Here is a 19,116-nt window from a genome sequence, read left to right as displayed (position 1 = left end):
TTTTTTGTGGTACTAGTACTGGGATTGAAGCCAGAGGTGTTCTACCTCCAAGCTGCACTCCCAGCCCTATTTTATTTTTTATGTTCCTGGGAATTGAACCCAGAGGCATTCTACCTCTGAACTATTCCCCCAGCCCTATTTTATTTTTTATTTTGAAATGGTCTCACCAAGTTGCTGAGGCTGGCTGCAAACCTTCAATCCTCCTGTCTCTGATTCCAAATAACTGGGATTGCAAGCATGTGCCACTATGCCTGGCTTACTTTTTATTTTGAAATACATTCTCCTTAAGTTGCTGAAAACCTCAGTATTTGCTAAGGCTGACCTCGAACCTGTGATTCTCATCTCGGACTCCGATGTACTAGGATTACAGGGATGCGCCACCATGCCTGGCTATTTACTTATGGTACTGGGTATACAACCCAGGGGCATTCACCTCTGAGCTGCACCCCCACCCATATTTTATTCTTTTATTTTGAAACAAGGTCTCAATAAATTGTGGAGGCCCTCATTAAATTGCTGAGGCTGACTACAAACTTGTGATCCTCCTTATCTCAGCCTCCCAAGTATTGGGATTACAAGTGTGTGCAACTATGCCCAACTCCAGTTTATTTTTTACTTTTTTTTTTTTTTTGGTGGTACCGGGGTTCCTGGAAGCCCTTCTTCCTCTGGGCTACACTCCCAGACCCATTTTATATTTTTGAAACAGGGTCTCTTACGCCAGCACGGCTGGCTTCGAACCTGCGCGATCCTCCTGTCTCCGCCTCCCAAGCGCGGGGATTACAAGCGTGCGCCACCACGCCCGGCTATTTTTTACTTTTTTGTGGGTCTGGGGATGGAACCCAGGGGCATTCGACCTCTGACCTACACCCTCTGCCCTATTTTTTTATTCTTTATTTTGAAACCGGGTCTCACTGAGTTGCAAAGGGCCTCACTAAGTAGCTGAGGCTGTCCGCAAACAGTGATCCTCTGGTCTCAGCCTCCCAAATGCTGGGATTACAAGTGTGCGCCACCATGCCCGGCTTCCAGTTTATTTTTTATTTATTTATTTATTTTTTTTGCCATACTGGGGATGGAACCCAGGGGCGTTGTACTTCTGAGCTACACCCCCAGACCTATTTTTTATTCTTTATTTTATATATTTATTTATTTACTTATTTAATTTATTTATTTTGCGGGTCTGGAGATGGAACCCAGGGGCATTTGACCTCCGAGCTACACCCCCTGCCCTATTTTTTATTCTTTATTTTGAAGCCGGGTCTCACTGAGTTGCAGAGGGCCTCACTAAGTAGCTGAGGCTGTCCGTGAACCGCAATCCTCCAGTCTCAGCCTCCCAAATGCTGGGATTACAAGACTGCTCCACCACGCTTGGCTTTTATTCTTTATTTTGAAACAGGGTCTTACTGAGTTTTAGAGGGCTTCACTAAATAGCTGGGCCTGGCCACAAACTGAGATCCTCCAGTCTCAGCCTCCCAAATGCTGGGATTACAAGAGTGCGCCACCACGCCCGGCTCTATTTTTTATCTTGAGATAGAATCTCACTAAATCTCTGAGGGCCTTGATAAATTGCAGAGGCTGGCCTCAATCCTGTGATTTTCCTGTCTCAGCCTCTCAAGTACTGTGATTATAAGGGTACACCGTCACACCCAGCTTTGATTGAGGATCTGAGATGAAATCAAACTAGATTACCCAAGTGGGCCCGAAATCCAAGCATCCCTAGAAAGAGACAGAGGGAAGCCAAGTGTGGTGGTGCATACTTGTATCTTAGTACTTGGGAGGTTAAGACAGGAGGATTCCAAGTTTGAGGCTAGCCTCAGCAACTCAGATGCTGTTTCAAAATAAAATAGAAAATAGGACTGGGAATGTAGCTCAAAGGTAGATGACCCTGGGTGCTATCCCCAGTACTTCCCCACCAGACATAAAAGGAGACAGAGGACAATTTAAGAGACACAGAAAAACAGTATGACCACAGATACAGACTAGAGCAGTGTGCACTTGAGCCCAGGAATCCCAGGCAGTCACCAGAGATGGGAGAGGCAAAAGGTTCCCCTTGCATGGCCTGACCTCTGGAACCAGATCCCTTCTTCCTCCTCCCTCCCTTCCTCCTGATAAAACCCAGGGCCTTCCACATGCTAAAAGTACTCTATGGCTGAGCACATGCTAATAACATGCTAAGCACATGCTAAGAATACTGTACTGCTGAGCTGTACTAGTAGCCCCTGAGTCCACTTTTGTTGTTAGAAGCCACCTGGTCTACACTCCTTTTTTTTCCCTGTGGTACTAGGGATTGAACCTAGCGACATTCTGTGGTACTAGGGATTGAACCTAGCGACATTCTGTGGTACTAGGGATTGAACCTAGCGACATTCTGTGGTACTAGGGATTGAACCTAGCGACATTCTGTGGTACTAGGGATTGAACCTAGCGACATTCTGCTCTAAGCTTCACCCCAGCCCTTTTTGCTCTGAAATAGGGTCTCACTAGATTGCTGAGAGTCTTCCTACATGGCTGGGGTTGTCCTTGAACCTGTGCTCCTCCTGTCTCAGCCTCCCAAGTACTGGGATCACAGTGGTGTGCTACTATGCCCAGCTCGTGCTCATCCTTCATGGCACTCCAGAAGCCTCATACATCATGCTCAGGGCTGTTCTGTCCCTCACTGGGTGCCCTCTACTGGGAGTCAGCCTCAGGCCTCTTCCCTCCCGGGACCCCTGGAGTTAACAGGCAGACCTCCAGGACAGGACACCCTGGCCTCTGACGGTCCCAGGGCAGGCCACTGGGCTAGATCCCCTCTCCTCCCAGATCCACCAGCACCGTGGGTACTTGAGAACCAGTTTTTTTTTTTTTTTTTTTTGGTCCTGGGGATGGAACCCAGGGGTATTCTACTTCCAAGCTACACCCCCAGGCCCATTTTTATTCATTATTTTGAAACAGGGTCTCATTGAGTTGCAAAGGGTCTCACTAAGTAGCTGAGGCTGGCTATGAACCTCGATCCTCCTGTCTCAGCCTCCCAAGTTCTGGGATTACAAGCGTGCACCACTAAGCCCGGCAAGAACCAGGTTTATTTCTGATTTTTGTCAGAGTATAAAAAAGTGAACGAAAAACAAGGAAGACAGTACAGGAGCACAGGGTGGGCAGGACAGAGGAGGGAGAAAGGAACCTCTGGTTGAAGGCTGATGGCACCAGATGGTGGGGGCACTTGGGGCGGCCAGACACGGTAGGGGCTCCCTGGGCGGGGACACACGGGATGGGAGGCACTAGGCCAGTTGTCCAAATTCAGCTTGGAGCCTGCAGTGACCAACCCTGAGTCCCGAGGCCAGCTCAGGTCACACAGAGGGGACTGGAGGCCTAGCCTCAACTGTCCCTGAGATTTTCAGAGTCCCCAGGGAAAGTAGGAGAGGGCAGAGCACCCTCGCTGTTCCTCTGCCGGGGAGCACCAGCCCCACATCAGCCAGGGAGGGCTGCTCAGTGTCTGACGGCAGATGTGGGTGCCCCCCTTCGGACAGTCTCTCCTGTGAGTTCAGGGGAAAGCAGCAGGGGGCGCCCGCCCGCCAACTTCTGGAAGGTGTTTTTCAAGAGCCAGGGAGGAGGGAAGCTGCTCAAAAGCAGCTTTCCCAAGGTAAGCCCAGAGCACCACTAAACTGGTAGGCACTCTGCACAAAGTCCCCATTGTGTGTATCTAGTCTTTGGGGTGCGGGCGCCCGGCCTCAGCCTCCGATCTCACGAGAGGGTGCAAGTGCGGCAAGGGTTCACAGGTAGAAGGGAGTGCTCAGCACGGTGCCTGCCGAGCCAGTGCTGAGGACTCTTGCTCTGGACCATGGTCGGGCCTGGGGGGCCCGGGGTGGGGGCGCAGGGAAGGAACGCAGCCGAAGGGAGCCAAGGCGGTCTGTCCCACTCTGTGGCTGCCCTGGCAGTGCCAGTGCTGGTACCGTGAGGATGCAGAGCTGGACCAGTGGGCAGAGAGATGCGGGGCTCAGGCGGAGGGGGACATCGCACAGCAAAGGGAACATAAATAAGCAGACTCCCTGGGAGTCTGGGGGCCATCGGAAGCCCACTCTGGCTCTCGGCAGCTGCCTCACATGCTGCCAGCAGAGCCCGGGGTGAGCGTGGGCTCGGGTTCCTGGAGCAGGCCACCTACAAGCAGCCTGGGGCACGGTTGGAAGCCCCCAACCAGAGGTGCCTGGAGGTGGTGGCTCAGGTCCTGCCTGCCCCCAGGGCCAGGTTTGGCCAGTAGGCATCCTGCAGGGTCCAAGAGGGGCTGCAAGGTCAGTTCTGCCCCATCCTCGGCCGTGGAGGCTGCTCACAGTGCTGGGGTCTGGGGTTCAAGCCTCGGCAGCAGCTAGGACATGTTTCCAAAGGAAGCTGTGGGAGGGACAGAAGTGAGGGGGGGGTCCCCGCCCTGTCCCAGAGTGGTCCTCTGGGGGCCCCAGCCACCCTGCTCCCATCATGCCATTGACCTGCATGCCCAGCCCCCAGGCTCCCGCCCCGCCCACTGACCTTGGCTGAGCAGCTGCAGGCTCCGGCCCTCCTCGCGCACCTGCAGGCGCAGCACCTGCTGCAGCACCTCTTGCCGCTGGGCCTCCTGTGCCAGCCCCATCCTCTGCAGCTTCTCCGCATTCAGACGCAGTAGAGCCCGGCCTGGGGAGAGGGAAGAGAGCTGAGCAGAGGCAAACAGATACATCCACAGCCGAGCCAGAGACCAAGCAAGAAAGCAGTCTCAGACCAAGAGAGAGTCAGAGAGCCCTGGAGAGAGAAGCGAGGGGAGAGACCAGGGTGGGCAGGAGACAGAGGCTGAGCGAGAAGTGCCCAAGAAACAGACCCTGGGAGAGAGCCACAGTGGTGCAGAGGCGTGGGATGGAGGCTCTTGGGCACCCCGCCCTGCCCCGGCCCCCCGTACCAGTGATGGCGTGCTGGGAGAAGGCCTCCACATAAACGAGGTAGTTGTGGGGACAGTGTTTCTTGAGCCACTTGCAGACGTCCTGTTGGCTCCACAGGACCACAGGCCGCGTCAGACCACCCAGCGAGGGGCTCGTGTGGTACAGGCCATAGTGCTCAGAGTACAGTCGGCCCTGCAGGGGAGGTCAGCAGGTAGAGCAGGCTGGCAGAGCGGGAGGGCAGGGCTGTGGCGGGCGCGGTGGTACCTGGGGTGTCTCTGTGCCGGGCTGTTGTAGGAGTTTGACTGGCCTGCTGCTGGGTGCCCTCTGGCTGCGGGAGTCATGCCACGTGAGGCTGGTGCCCGGTGTCCGAGGCAGATGGCAAGGGATGCTCTCGGCTGACACCGTGTGTTCCAGGAGGGTCCGGCAGAAGCTGAAGTGGGCAGTGGCTGTGGCAAGGAGCCTGGTCAGAAAGGTCAGGGCAGGGCCAGAGGCTTCCTGCCTAGCCCACCTCCCTTCCACCAAGGAGGGAGGCTCTTTCCCCAGCGGGGGGCATCCCAAGCTCCTGAAGGCAGGGGATCATGCAGGAGCCCTTTTGAGGGTCCCTATCTCAGGCCAAAGATGAGGAACCGGAGATACCACACTTGGGGGTAGGATGGATTCTGCCTGGATGGGGCTGTACCTGCCAGGAAGCCAAAGACTATAGCCAGGCAAGGGGGCTGTCCCTGGCCCACCCTGACCTTCCCTTCTCTTGGACTAGCACACAAGTACCACACACGTCGCACCCAACCAGCGTAGACACAGGAGGTGCCTTGGAGGGGAGGCCTGGCCCCTGTGTCCTGGGAGGCCCACTCTGCTGGGGCAGTCTGGCTGAAGTTCCTGCCTGCGCGTCTCCAAAGGTGGCAGTGTCTTCAGCCACACCTGGTGTTTGAGGCCCTGCTCCTGCCTGGCTGCACTAACCACCATGGCTCACAGGAGTCTGGGCAAGCTGACAGCTGGACTCCCCAGACACATTCTGGTGTTCCTGTAGTGCTGTGCCCAGAGGCCCAGCCAGGACAGCACTGGGCAGGGGTTGGCCAGCACAGGTGCACGGGTCCCTCTTCCCGCACCAGCTTCATCACACACCCTTATGTGTTAGGGTTATGGCCATGTCTGAGGTCACTACTGATCCCGCAGGCTCCCTAAGGATTGCCCAGGCCTTGATGCACAAGAGGCACCCAGGAAACACGGAATGAATGAATGAATCTATTGACATGAAGGCGTGGGCAGAGAAAGAAAGGTGGTCTAGGCTTTCTGAGTTCTCTACAGCTTCCGTGCCCTGGGTTGGCAGGCAGGTTGGAGTTCACCCAGGGTCCTTGCCACCCTCCCTTCCTCAGAGACCCCATCCCCTACCCTGGCATGTGGCTAGGGTGGGGAACTGGGAAACTCTACTCCCTGGCTCTGTGAGGTAAGGCTGTTTAGACCTGAGCGCCTCCTTTCCCATTCTTGCGACTTTAAACTGGACCTCGGGGTTTACGGTCAGACAGAGGGTGCAGCCAGTGTGGCCACTGCCGGGTTGCCACCGCTAGAGCCGTGGGGACAGATTTATTCTAAATCTGCACCCTCCAAGGGCGGGCGCGCCGGCTCGAGGGTTTCCGGGCCTTCGCTGGGCTAGGGCAGGAGTGCGCTGCTGCTGGGGAACCAGTCCGACGCCTCTGCCCGGCCGCACCTGCCCGGCGAGCCCGGCTCCGCCCATTCGCCCAGCACCCGGGGAGGGTCGGTCTCTCTGGGCCCAAACATCAGAATTCCAGTAGAAAATCAGGTGGGGGCGCCAGAGCCAGGCTGTGACCTCGGCCCTCGGTCCGCCCCACTCCCAAGGCTGGGGAGGGTACTCTCTGCGCGAAGGAAAGGGTGACCTAGTGTGGCCCCAGCCGGTCACCTCCACCCAAGTCAAAGGCGCGCTGATCCCCGAGGCCGGACGCTGCCCCCCACCCCCGCCGCAGCACAAAGGCCACCAGACCCGCCGGGCCAGGACCCCCGCCGCGGTGAACCCCGCAGCCCGCCGGCCCCGCCCCCACCCCAGCCTCGCGGCCCCGACCCCGCCCGCGATGTCCCCGCGCCCGGGTCCAGCCCCGCTCACCGTCCACATCCCGGCGCTCCCCGAAGCCGGCGCGCACAGCCGCGGCGCGGCCTCGCGGGGGGCTCAGCTTGGACCTCAGCTCCGTGAACATGGGGCCCGCGGGTGCCCGGCCCGCGCACACGCCCCTCGCCCAGCGAGCGCAGGCCGGCCGCGGTGGCCGGCGAGCAACGCGCGTCGCCGCCCCGCCCGCCCGCCCGCCGGTCCCGCCGGCCGCGAGTCTGCGCGCCGGGCACCTGCCGCCGAGCCCAGTGCCGGGGCGCGCTCCGGGAGCGCAGGGGTGTGTCGGCGGCGCGCCGGCCACTGCCAGGCTTCCGTGTGCACCTGGCCCCGACCCCCTCCGGGAGGTCCTGGGGGCGGGCAGGCGAGGAGCCGGCTGTACCTGTGCTGGGGAAGTAGGGATGCTCTACTGAGGTCTACTCACCAGGGGCCTGGCCAAGAAACCCCTCCCCAAATACCATCCCCCTGCACCAGCTTGTGAATTGGTCCTCCTCCTCCTCCCCCTCCACCCCTCCCTCCTTTTGCTGCACTAGGCGTCAGACCCAGGGATGCTCTACTACTGAGCCACATCCCCAGCCCTTTTTTATTTTATTTAATTATTCGCAGTAGTGGGGATTGAACTCAGGGTGTTCTACCAGCTACATTCCCAGTCCTTTTTATTTTTTATTTTGAAACAGGGTCTTGGGGCAGGCCTTGAACCTGGATCCTCCTGTCAGCCTTCCAAGTACAGGGGTGACAGGTGTGTAATATCATACCTGCTTAATTTTTTGAGGCAGTCTCACCCAGTCGTGGTGGCACATGCCTGTAGTTCCAGTACTTGGGAGGCCGAGACAGGAGAACAGTATTGCAGGTTTGAAGACAGCCTCCCCAACATAGGGAGACTCTCGGCAATTTAGTGAGATCCTATAAAAAAACAAAAAAGGCTGGGGGTGTAACTCAGAGGTGGAATGCTGCAGGTTCAATTTGGAGCACACCCCCCAAGACACAGAGTCTTGCTAAATTTCTCAGGCTGTCCTTGAACTGATCCTCCTGCCTCAGCCTCCCTGACTAGCTGGAATTACAGACTTGTGTGACTGTGCCTGGGTACTCATTTTCACCCCCTCTGAGCTATATCTCCAGCCCTACTTTAAAATTTTATTTATTTATTTATTTTTGGTGATACTGGGGGTGGAACCCAGAGGCTTTCTACCCCCGGGCTATACTCCCAGACCTATTTTATATTTTATTTGGAAACAGGGTCTCACTAAGTTGCTGAGAGCCTTACTAAGTAGCTGAGGCTGGCTTCGAACCTGCACAGTCCTCTTGTCTCAGCCTCCCAAGCCTGGGGATTATAAGCATGCGCCACCACGCCCAGCTAATTTTTTTTTTAAAACAGGGTCTTGTCCCCGGCATGGTAGTTTGTAATCCCACGTACTTAGGAGGCTGACACAGGAGGATTGCAAGTTTAAAGCCAGCCTCAGAAATTTAGCGAGGGTCCAGCAATCTAGTGAGACCCCGTTTCCAAATAAGAAATAAAATCGGGCTGGGAGTGTAGCTTGGAGGTAATATGCCTCTGGGTTCAATCCCCAGTACCCAAAACAAACAAGCAAGCAAGCAAACAAACAAACACAGGCTCTTGCTAGGTTCTCCCTGGGTTCTATCCCCAATACTGCCCCAAAAGAAAAAAACAAAAAATAAAAAAGGCAGCCCAGGTTGCAACCAGCATTTGCCTGCCTTGTCCAGAGTCTGGGCGCTCTCCCGTTAAGGGTGGGTTGGCAGGCGTCTCAGAGCAGGGGCAGAGACGTCCGGGTGGACAGCGATGTGCAGAGGACAAGGGTGCACACCCACCCAAGGGCGCTCACTGCATGCTGGCGCGGGCCCACACGTCGGTAAACGTGCATTCAGGGCTTTTCTCAGCTTCGTCTGGTGGGACGGGTCCGCGGGCTCGAGTGGGTCATGGTGGACAGTGCCCGAGTGGGGCGGGGGCCCTGGGCTGGGCGCGAAGGGCAGCAAGATGAGCCGACGCGCACACGGGCGGCTCCTTAGCCCTCCTCCTTTCCCGCACCTCTCCTCAAGCAGTGCACAGACAGGTCCGAAGTGGCCAGGGCGCTCGGGGCCAGGCATCCAAGGGTGGGACACGGACCGGCCCAGGCCCGCGCACAGAGGCCGGGAGCGCGTGGGGCGCTGTGGCGCAGGCGGGCCGACCAGGCTCAGCTCGGGCCTTGGTTTGACAGCACAGCTTGGCCCGCGGCTGCTCGGCTCCTCCGAGCCACAAGCGGGCGCTCGCGAGCCCACGCCCGCCGCAGCCCCGCCCCGCAGCCCCGGCCGGAAGCGCAGCGGCGGGACTTCCGCCCGGGAGCCGGGTGGGCGGGCTGTGCGCGGTCGCGCTTTCTGCTTCCGGGGCGCGGTGACGCGACGGCCGCGACGCTTCCTCCGGCGACCCCTGGGACGCAGCCGCGCCGCTACGCCGACCAGCGGCTTTCCTGCTGATCTCCGCCTCGGCCATCACCGTTACCATGAACAAGAAGAAGAAGCCATTCTTGGGCATGCCCGCCCCTCTGGGTTACGTGCCGGGGCTGGGCCGAGGGTGAGGCTGGGGCGGGTGCACAGCAGGGCGGCGCACAAGTGGAGGAGCCCGGGGAGGGGGCGCGGGGAGAGCCGGAATGGGGTCGGCCGGAGCCCTCGGCCCACGGCCCTGCTTGTCGGGTCCGCCCTGCGGGGAGACAGTGCTGACTGTCTATGCCTCTCCCTGGACGCTCAGGACGGGGAAGATGGGAACGATAATAATTTAGGGTGCTCGGCCACACAGTCTAAACGTACTGAGTGGTGTGGCTTAATCTCTGTAGGATGTAGGTTTTGCGTGTATAACAGATGTAGCTGTAAGTCCTGCCTGTCATCTTGGAGATGTGACATACGGCTTAACAATGGCTGGGCTCTGGGCCCGAGTGTTTTGGTGTTTCCAATGGGTAAGAACTTCCCTTGCCCTAAACATAACTGATGCCTTAGTATTTGTCACCATAGGCTGCCTGTTTAAATTCTCAGCCTTCCCCAACTGCCCTGCAGGGTCGCTCATGCCTGGGTGCCCATGCCTGCCACACAGATGACCGTCACTAGTTATCATCCTATTCAGCTATCCATTTGACTGGGAAAACTTGTCTCTCTTGGCAGTGATATTAGAATCTGGAGTACACACAGGACTCCGATTTTTGCTCGTCTTTAGAGGATCTACAGATTACTAGAGGAGGTTTGGTCCTTGTATAAGTATGTACATAAAGAGAAACAGATATAAAGTATTGGGGTTCCAGAGGTTAGGGAACATTGCAGTGCATTGCAGTATTTGACCCAAGTTGAGAAAGAAAACTGGGTTTGAGGATGTCATATGTGGCAAGACTAGAGGAGTTGACATTTTGCATGTAGGCAGTTAAAACAGAAGCAATGGCAAGGAGTCCGGAATGAGTGGAGTGCGCAGCAAGTGGCTGGCGCTGTGGGAGGTCAGGGCCGTGGAGCATCAGGGTTGAGCTCTAGGTTCCTGTGGGCTTCAGAGAGTCAATGACAATAATGTCCTAGTTGGAGCTACGTTTTGGGAAGAGTCACCTGGCAAGAGCAAGAGTTCAAGTAGGAGAAGGCTCGAGGTAGGAATGGCTAACCCAGTTAGCCATGTTGGCGTTATGGTCTGGGAGGAGGAGATTTGTAGGTATAATCAGTAGTACTTGTGGGCAAATGGGATGGCATAGGCCATAGAGAGGGAGGTAGAGATGACATCATGGTACTACTTGGCGACTGAGATGGCATTGCTGTTAATAGCCTGAACAGCCCGGAGCAGATGCAGGTACATAAAGGAACTCGGTTTGGCCTGGTTGAATTGGGAGTGGGAAGGATGGCAGCAGGTTGTGTGAGGATAGAACTTGGAAGGAATGCGTTCTGAAATTCTGAGCATTCATGTGAAAAAATGGAGACACCTTGGGGTGGAGAGAGTACCTTCGAATCTTCAGGGTAGGTCAAAATATTCAGGCAAACAAGAAAGACCAGTAGTATTTGAGAGCATGATTTGACAGTAGTTCACTGCCACCAAAATCTTTGGAGGCTTCTAGAGGTGTGAGAAAAGAGATATTATTAAGTGATGACTGGGGTGAAAGAGAGCACAGGACCATGGCCACCAGGTAATGGGGTTCTTGGACCTCTTGCAGTGCCACCGGCTTTACCACCCGGTCAGACATTGGGCCAGCCCGGGATGCCAACGATCCTGTGGATGATCGCCACGCACCACCAGGCAAGAGAACTGTGGGGGACCAGATGAAGAAAAATCAGGCTGCTGACGATGACGACGAGGATCTGAACGATACCAACTATGACGAGGTGACTTTGTTAGACTTCTGTGACAGCTCCCACGGTTTCCTGAAGGGTTCACAGGAATCAGTGTGTGAGAGGGGAGCAGTGCAGATATTTTTTAAAAAGGGCATTTCTTTTGTTACTTCAAAAGAGATGGACTTGCAGCTGGGCATGGTGGCACACATCTCTAAGCCCAGCACTTGGGAGGCTGAGACAGGGGGATTGCAGGTTGGAGGTCAGCCTCAACAACTTTTAGTGAGGCCCTGCTTCAAAATAAAATAGAGCTGGGCGTGGTGGTGCACACTTGTAATCCCAGCATTCAGGAGATTGAGACTGGAGGATCACGTTTCTCAGACAGCTACTTAGTGAGGCCCTCTGCAACTTTGTGAGACCCTGTTTCAAAATAAAGAATAAAAATTAAGCCGAGCGTGGTGGCACACACTTGTAATCCCCGCACTTGGGAGGCTGAGACAGGAGGATCGCACAGGTTCAAAGCCAGCCTCAGCTACTTAGTGAGGCTCTCAGCAACTTAGTGAAACCCTGTTTCCAAATAAAATATAAAATAGGTCTGGGAGTATAGCCTGGAGGTAGAAAGCCTCTGGGTTCCACCCTCAGTACCACCAAAAAAAAAAAAAAGAATAAAAATTAGAGCTGGGCGTGGTGGTGCACACTTGTAATCCCAGCATTCGGGAGGCTGAGACCGGAGAATCGCGGTTCGCGGACAGCCTCAGCTACTTAGTGAGGCCCTTTGCAACTCTGTGAGAGCCTGTTTCAAAATAAAGAATAAAAAATAGGGCAGGGGGTGTAGCTCGGAGGTTCAATGTCCCTGGGTTCCATCCCCAGACCCGCAGAAATAAATAAATAAATAAATAAATGAAATAGGGCCCCTGGGTTCAATCCCTAGTATCACCAAAAAGAAAAGGCAAAAAAGTAAAAAATAAAAAAATATTTTGCATTGGCGTGCGTGTGTGTGTATGTGTATTAGGGAAAACTTGGGGGCAGTCTACATCTGAGCTACACCCCCAGCCCTTTTAAGTTTTTCTTTGGAAGTAGGGTCTCACTATGTTGCTGAAAGTCTCACGATGTTGCTGGGGCTGTCTTTGAACCTGTGATCCTCCTTTCTCAGCCTCCTAAGTACTGGGATTATAAGCATGTGCCACCATGTCTGGCTTCCTATTTTATATTTTATTTTGAAACAAGGTCTCACTTAGTTGCAGAGGGCCTTGTTAACTTGCTGAGCATGGCCAGGTGTGGTAGTACATGCTTGTAATCCCAGTACTTGGGAGTCTGAGACAGGAAGATCACAGGTTTGTGGCCTGCCTCAGCTATTTAATGAGGCTCTCTGCAACTTAGGGAACCTCTGTTTCAAAATAAAAAATAAAAAAAATAGGCTGGGGAGTGTAGCTTGGAGGTAGAATGCCCCTGGATTCGATTCCCAGTACTGAGCGTGTGCACGCACGTGCGCGCGCGCGCACACACACACACACACACACACACAATTGTTGAGGATGGCTATGAACCTGTGATCCTCCTGTTTCAGCCTCCTAAGTACTAGGATTACAAGTGTGTGCCACCATGCCTGGCTCTTTAGTTTTGCAACAAGAATCTTGTTAAATTGCAGAGGGCCTCAGTAAGTTGATGAGGCTGGCTTCAAACCTGTGATCCTCCTCCTCAGCCTCCCAAGTGCTGGGATTACAGATGTGAACTTTACCTAGCTGAGAACTTTACTTTTTATTTTTATTTTTTATTTTTTCAATATTTGGGGATTGAACCCAGAGGCATTCTACCCCCAACCATATTTTATTTTATTTTGAAACAGGGTTTCACTAAGTTGCAGCCTCACAGGTTGCTGAGGCTGGCTGTAAACCTATGATCTTCCTGTCTCAGCCTCCCAAGTACTGTTATTACAAGTGTACACCACTGTGCCTGGCTAGAAGTTTACTTTTGGGAAAAAAAAAATGTTTTTGTTACTAGAGATTTAACCCTGAGGGCACTTTACCACAGAGCTACAAACCAGCCCTTTTTAATTAACTAATTAATTTTAGGTACTGGGATTGAACCCATGGGCATTCTATCTTTGAGCTACATTCCCAGCCCTATTTTATTTTATTAGTTTATTTCATTTTATTTTTTGTGGGTCTGGGGATGGAACCCAGGGGCATTCGACCTCTAAGTTACACCCCCTGCCCTATTTTTTATTCTTTATTTTGAAACGGTTTAAGTTGTGGAGGGCCTTACTAAGTAGCTGAGGCTGTCCACGAACCATGATCCTCCAGTCTCAGCCTCCTGAATGTTGGGATTACAAGTGTGCACCACCACGGCTGGCTTTTATTTCTTTTATGTATTTATTTATTTATTTATTTTTTGGTGGTACTGGGGATGGAACCCTTCTACCTCTGGGCTACATTCCCAGACCTATTTTATATTTTATTTGGAAACAGGGTCTCTTAAGCCAGCAAGGCTGGCTTCGAACCTGTGCGATCCTCCTGTCTCTGCCTCCCAAGTGCGGGGATTACAAGCGTGCGCCACCACACCTGGCTTTTATTTCATTTCATTTATTTATTTATTTATTTATTTTAAATTTTTTTGCTGGTACTGGGGATGGAACCCAGGGGCCCTCTACCTCTGGGTTACACTCTCAGACCTATTTAATATTTTATTTGGAGACAGGGTCTCTTAAACCAGCTGAGGCTGGCTTCGAACCTGCATGATCCTCCTGTCTCAGCCTCCCAAGCGCGGGGATTACAAGCGTGTGCCACCACGCCCGGCGCAAGATCTTGTTTTAAAATGAAATAAAAGGCCGGGCGTGGTGGCGCACGCTTGTAGTCCCCGCGCTTGGGAGGCAGAAACAGGAGGATCGCGCAGGTTCAAAGCCAGCCACGTGTGCTGGCTTAGGAGACCCTGTTTCCAAATAAAAAATGCAAAAATAGGTCTGGGAGTATAGCTCAGAGGTAGAAGGGCTTCCAGGAACCCCAGTACCACCAAAAATAAATAAATAAATAAATAAAATAATAATAATAATAAATAAATAAATAAAACAAACAAGATCTTGCTAGTTTTCTGAAAGCCTCACCAAATTGCTGAGGCTGTCCTTGAACCTGCGATTCTCCTGTCTCAGCCTCCAAGTACTGGGATCACGGGTACACCACCACGCTTGGCTTAAACTGAACCTTTAAATATGTTGTTTGATTTTTAGTTTAATGGCTATGCTGGGAGCCTCTTCTCAAGTGGGCCCTATGAAAAAGATGATGAGGAAGCAGATGCTATTTATGCAGCTTTGGATAAAAGGATGGATGAAAGAAGAAAAGAAAGAAGGTAAGTTGTTTTTTATACTGTATTCATATAACTTTAAGAACAAGTCCCATTCGGATTTAGTTTAGACTGGGAGGAAGTTGCAGGATTGGTGTGGTCTCCTTAGCTTTAAGGGATCGAGGCTCTTGTTCTGTGGCAGGTGAGCTTGAATGAATGCTGGGCTGTCGCAGAGTAGCTGCGGGGCACGGGGTGCTGCGGGGACTTAGAGCTGGAGTCTGAGCCGTGTGCGGTGGCACGCGCCTGTCGTCCCAGTATTTGGAAGTCTGAGACAGGAGATTTGCAGCTTTGACAATTAGCAAGACCCTCAGAATAAGACTCTGTCTCAAAATAAAAAGTCACAGGGCTGGGGATAGAGTCCTTGTTCCTCATGCTTGAGACTCAGATGAATCCCATTATCTCAGAAAGACAAAGGAGACTAGTGGTGCAGCTTACTGGTGGGATGCCTGCGGAGCATGTGCAGAGCTCTGGGTTTGATGTCCAGCATCACTGCCAACGACGAAAGGCAGTACTAACAGGAAGGCTCTGGGAGGCTGAGGCAAGAGTTGGCGGCTGGGGTGTAGCTTAGAGGTAGAATGCCTCTGGTTTAATCCCCAGTGCAAAAAAAGTGATTTTTTTACTCTTGCTACTGGGGATTGAGCCCAGGTGCATTCTCTCTCTGAGCTACATGTAGCCCCAGCCCTATTTTTTTTCTCCTGGTACTACTGATTGAACCCAGGGGCATTCTACCTCTGAGCTACACCCCAGCCCTAAATTTTTTCTTATTTTTTATTTTTGAAACAGCGCCTCACTAAGTAGCTGAGGCCGGCTGCAAACCTGCGATCCTCCTGTCTCAGCCTCCCGAGTACTGAGATTATAGGCATGTGTCACCATGCTCGGCTCTTTTTCCTTTTTTTCTTTTTGTGGTACTAGGGATTCAACCTAGGGGACTTCTACCTCTGAGCTACATTTCCAATTCTTTTTATTTTGGAAACATAGTCTTCCTAGGTTCCTCAGAGTTTTACTTTGTTTGCAGACGCTGTCCTGGAACCTGTGATCCTCCTTTCTCAGCCTCCTGAGTACTGGGATTTCAGGCACGAAAACCATGCCTGCTTGGGTATCTAGTGTTTCTAATGCAGGTGTATGTTTTATTTCCTAGAGAACAAAGAGAGAAAGAAGAGATTGAGAAATACCGAATGGAACGGCCCAAAATCCAGCAGCAGTTCTCAGATCTCAAAGTAAGCAGATGGTGTGATGGGTTTGGGTTTTTGTTTGTTTGTTCTTATGGTGCTAAGGATTGAACCCAGGGCCTTGCGTGTGATACTAGTCAAGCCCTCAGCCACTTAGCTGCACACCAGCCATCCCTGATACACTTAGCTGCACACCAGCCATCCCTGATATTTTTCTGTTTCTGTGTGTGTGTGTGTGTGTGTGTGTAGATAGTACTGCGGATTAAACCCAGGGGCATTCTCCCTCTAAACTGTACCCCCAGTCCTTTTTATTTATTTATTTAAAAAAATTTTTTTTTGTGGTCCTGGGGAATGGAACCCAGGGTCCTCTACCCTGGGCTATACCCCTGACCTATTTTATATTTTATTTTGAAACAGGGTCTTCACTAAGTTGCAGAGAGCCTCACTAAGTAGCTGAGGCTGGCTTCAAACCTGTGCGATCCTCCTGTCTCAGCCTCCCAAGTGCGGGGATTACAAGTGTGCGCCACCACACTTGTCCCCAGCCCTTTTTATTTTATTTTTTGTGGTACTGGGTATGGAACCCAAGGGCATTCTACCTCTGAGCTATACCCTCCCCCTATTTTTTATTCTTTCCTTTGAAACAAGGTCTCACTGAGTTGCAAAGGGCCTCACTAAGTAACTGAGGCCCTCTGAACTGTGATCCTCCTGTCTCAGCCTCCCTAATGCTGGGATTACATGGGTGCATCACCACATCTGGCTAGTGTTTTTTATTTTGAAACATGGCCTCTCTAAGTTGCTGAAGGTCTTGTTAAGTTGCTGAGGCTGACGTCAAACTGTGCTCCACCACTCCTGGCTCCCCCCCACACGGCCCCCCAAGATGGGATTTCATCTTTTGCCCAGGCTGATCTTGAACTTCTGGGCTTAGTTGACCCTCCTGCCTTGGCCTTCAGTGCTGGGCTTAGTTGACCCTCCTGCCTTGGCTTTCAGTGCTGGGCTTAGTTGACCCTCCTGCCTCCGCCTTCAGTGCTGGGCTTAGTTGACCCTCCTGCCTTGGCCTTCAGTGCTGGGCTTAGTTGACCCTCCTGCCTCCGCCTTCAGTGCTGGGCTTAGTTGACCCTCCTGCCTCGGCCTTCAGTGCTGGGCTTCAGGTGTGTGTCATGGTACTGCTACTCTTCTGTTTCTTTCACTTCTTTTGGTAGTGGGGTTGAACCCAGGGCATTCTACCTCTGAGCCACATCCCCAGATCTGTTTTATTTTTATTTTGAAACAGTCTCCGTAGTTTGATGAGAGTCTCACTACTTGCTGAGGCTGTCCTCGAATCTGTGATCCTCCTATCTCAGCCTCCAAGTACTGGGATTACAGGTGTGTGCAACCATGCCCAGCTTGCCATGCTATTTTTTTTTTTGGGGGGGGTGGTACTGGGGTTCCTGGAAGCCCTTCTACCTCCAGGCTACACTCCCAGACCTTTTTTTATACTTTTTATTTAGAAACAGGGTCTCTTAAGCCAGCGTGGCTGGCTTTGAACCTGCGCGAACCTCCTGTCTCCGCCCCCCAAGCGGAGGGGATTAAAAGTGTGTGCCACCATGCCCAGCTCCATGCCATTTTTGATGTGCCTAACTTGAACAGCAGAGAGCCAACTGCTTTTTTGTTCTTTGATGAGACTTTATTAACTTTGCTTGTTATTTAAATCAGGGAGTAAGCTGGCTTTGCTATTTATTTATTTTTTGGTGACAGGGCCTAAATTGCTGATGTTGGCCTTAGCTTCAGACTTGCAATCCTCATTTACTTAGCTTCTCTAGTAGCTGAGGGTACCATAGAGCACTACCTCACCCAACCTGTTTACTTGGCTTTGACAGAGTAATTAACATTTTAGTGACCTAGAGCAGATCCAATAAATTGGTTTAAGCAAAGTGGAAAACCAGCCAGGCATGGTGGCGGATGCTTGTAATCCCAGCATTTGGGAGGCTGAGACCGGAGGATTGTGGTTCGTGGCCAGCCTTAGCTACTTAGGTCCTCCGCACTTTAGTGAGACCCTGTTTCAAAATAAATAATACAAAATGGGGCAGGGGATGTAGCTTGAGGGTCGAATGCCCCAGGGTTCCATCCATTCCCCAACCTGAAAAAAAAAAAAAAAAGTGGAAAACCATTTCTTCATCTAAGTCTGATGATAGGGAGGCTGGGGAGGGAGTATATAGTCCTGCCAGAGTTCATGTTTTGGGCTGCCTATTTCCAGAGAAAATTGGCGGAAGTCACAGAAGAAGAGTGGCTGAGCATCCCCGAAGTTGGAGATGCCAGAAATAAGCGCCAGCGGAATCCACGCTATGAGAAGCTGACCCCCGTTCCTGATAGTTTCTTTGCGAAACATTTACAGACTGGAGAGAACCATACTTCTGTGGATCCCCGGCAAACTGTGAGTGTCTTAGGAGAAGGGCTCCTGGGGTTTGGTCGGACAAGGCAGTTGGGAGCAGCGGGTTGTGCTGGATTGAGTTTGTCTGCAGCTCAGTAGCTGATCTGTGGCTGAGTTGTACAGCCATGCCCCTGTCTGGCATTGGCAGGAAGATCGCAGAGAAGAAAAGGTTATCGGTATGAAAATGCAAGCCAACATCTTTTCCTTTCTTGTCAGCAATTTGGCGGTCTTAACACACCCTACCCAGGTGGACTGAACACTCCATACCCAGGCGGAATGACTCCAGGGTTGATGACCCCGGGCACGGGTGAGCTGGACATGAGGAAGATTGGCCAAGCAAGGAACACTCTGATGGACATGAGGCTGAGCCAGGTGAGAGCGCCCTGCAGCGCTTTTCTTTTGTTTTCTTTTTCTTTTTCTATTTTTCTCTTTATTTACCTTTCTTTCTTTCTTTTTCTTTCTTTTTTTTTTTTTTTTTAGGTACTGGGGATGGAACCCAGGGCCATTCTACCTCTAAAACTACATCCCTTGCCCTATTATTTTGTTCTTTATTTCAGGGTCTCACGAAGTAGCTGAGGCTGGCCATGAACCTGTTATCCATCTGTCTTAGCCTCCCAAGTATTGGGATCACAAGTATGTGCCACCATGCCTGGCTCTGCAGCGTTTTCTTATAGATGGTTCTTAAAAAATTTTGTGGTCTGGCTGGCCGTGGTGGCGCACGCTTGTAATCCCGGCGCTTGGGAGGCTGAGAAAGGAGGATTGCACAGGTTTGAAGCCAACTCAGCTACTTAGTGAGGCTCTCAGCAACTGAGTGAGACCCTGTATTCGAATAAAGTATAAAATAGATCTGGGAGTGTAGCCTGGAGGTAGTTGTTTTTTTATTTTTTATTTTTTTTGTGATACTGTGGATGGAACCCAGGGACATTGTACTTCCGAGCT

At 52.3% G+C, this 19,116-nt stretch overlaps 2 protein-coding genes across 2 annotated transcripts in view; one reads left to right on the top strand and one right to left on the bottom strand.

The window, feature by feature from the left end:
• Positions 1-4,294: 4,294 nt before the first annotated feature.
• Positions 4,295-7,078, bottom strand: SAMD10 (sterile alpha motif domain containing 10; the record flags this gene model as incomplete). The annotated part of the gene is given in 7 exon segments (XM_080716751.1): positions 4,295-4,318; positions 4,320-4,383; positions 4,385-4,440; positions 4,442-4,632; positions 4,892-5,063; positions 5,136-5,317; positions 6,988-7,078. Coding segments are annotated over 7 exon segments (780 nt in total).
• Positions 7,079-9,479: 2,401 nt separating this feature from the next.
• The window catches only part of PRPF6 (pre-mRNA processing factor 6), a gene marked incomplete at both ends in the record, with an annotated part of 47,457 nt that continues 37,820 nt past the window's right edge, over positions 9,480-19,116 (top strand). The window contains 6 exons of the mRNA XM_080716670.1: positions 9,480-9,550; positions 11,151-11,319; positions 14,489-14,607; positions 15,740-15,818; positions 18,004-18,180; positions 18,394-18,549. Coding sequence (XP_080572796.1) covers positions 9,480-9,550; positions 11,151-11,319; positions 14,489-14,607; positions 15,740-15,818; positions 18,004-18,180; positions 18,394-18,549 — 771 coding nt within the window. The remainder of the gene's footprint in view (positions 9,551-11,150; positions 11,320-14,488; positions 14,608-15,739; positions 15,819-18,003; positions 18,181-18,393; positions 18,550-19,116) is intronic.

This window comes from Muscardinus avellanarius (genome assembly GCF_963383645.1).
Source record: "Muscardinus avellanarius genome assembly, chromosome: 19".
Taxonomy (NCBI): Eukaryota; Metazoa; Chordata; class Mammalia; order Rodentia; family Gliridae; genus Muscardinus; species Muscardinus avellanarius.
The sequence above is the reverse complement of the archived record's forward strand: the minus strand, read 5'-3'. Positions and strand labels throughout refer to the sequence as shown.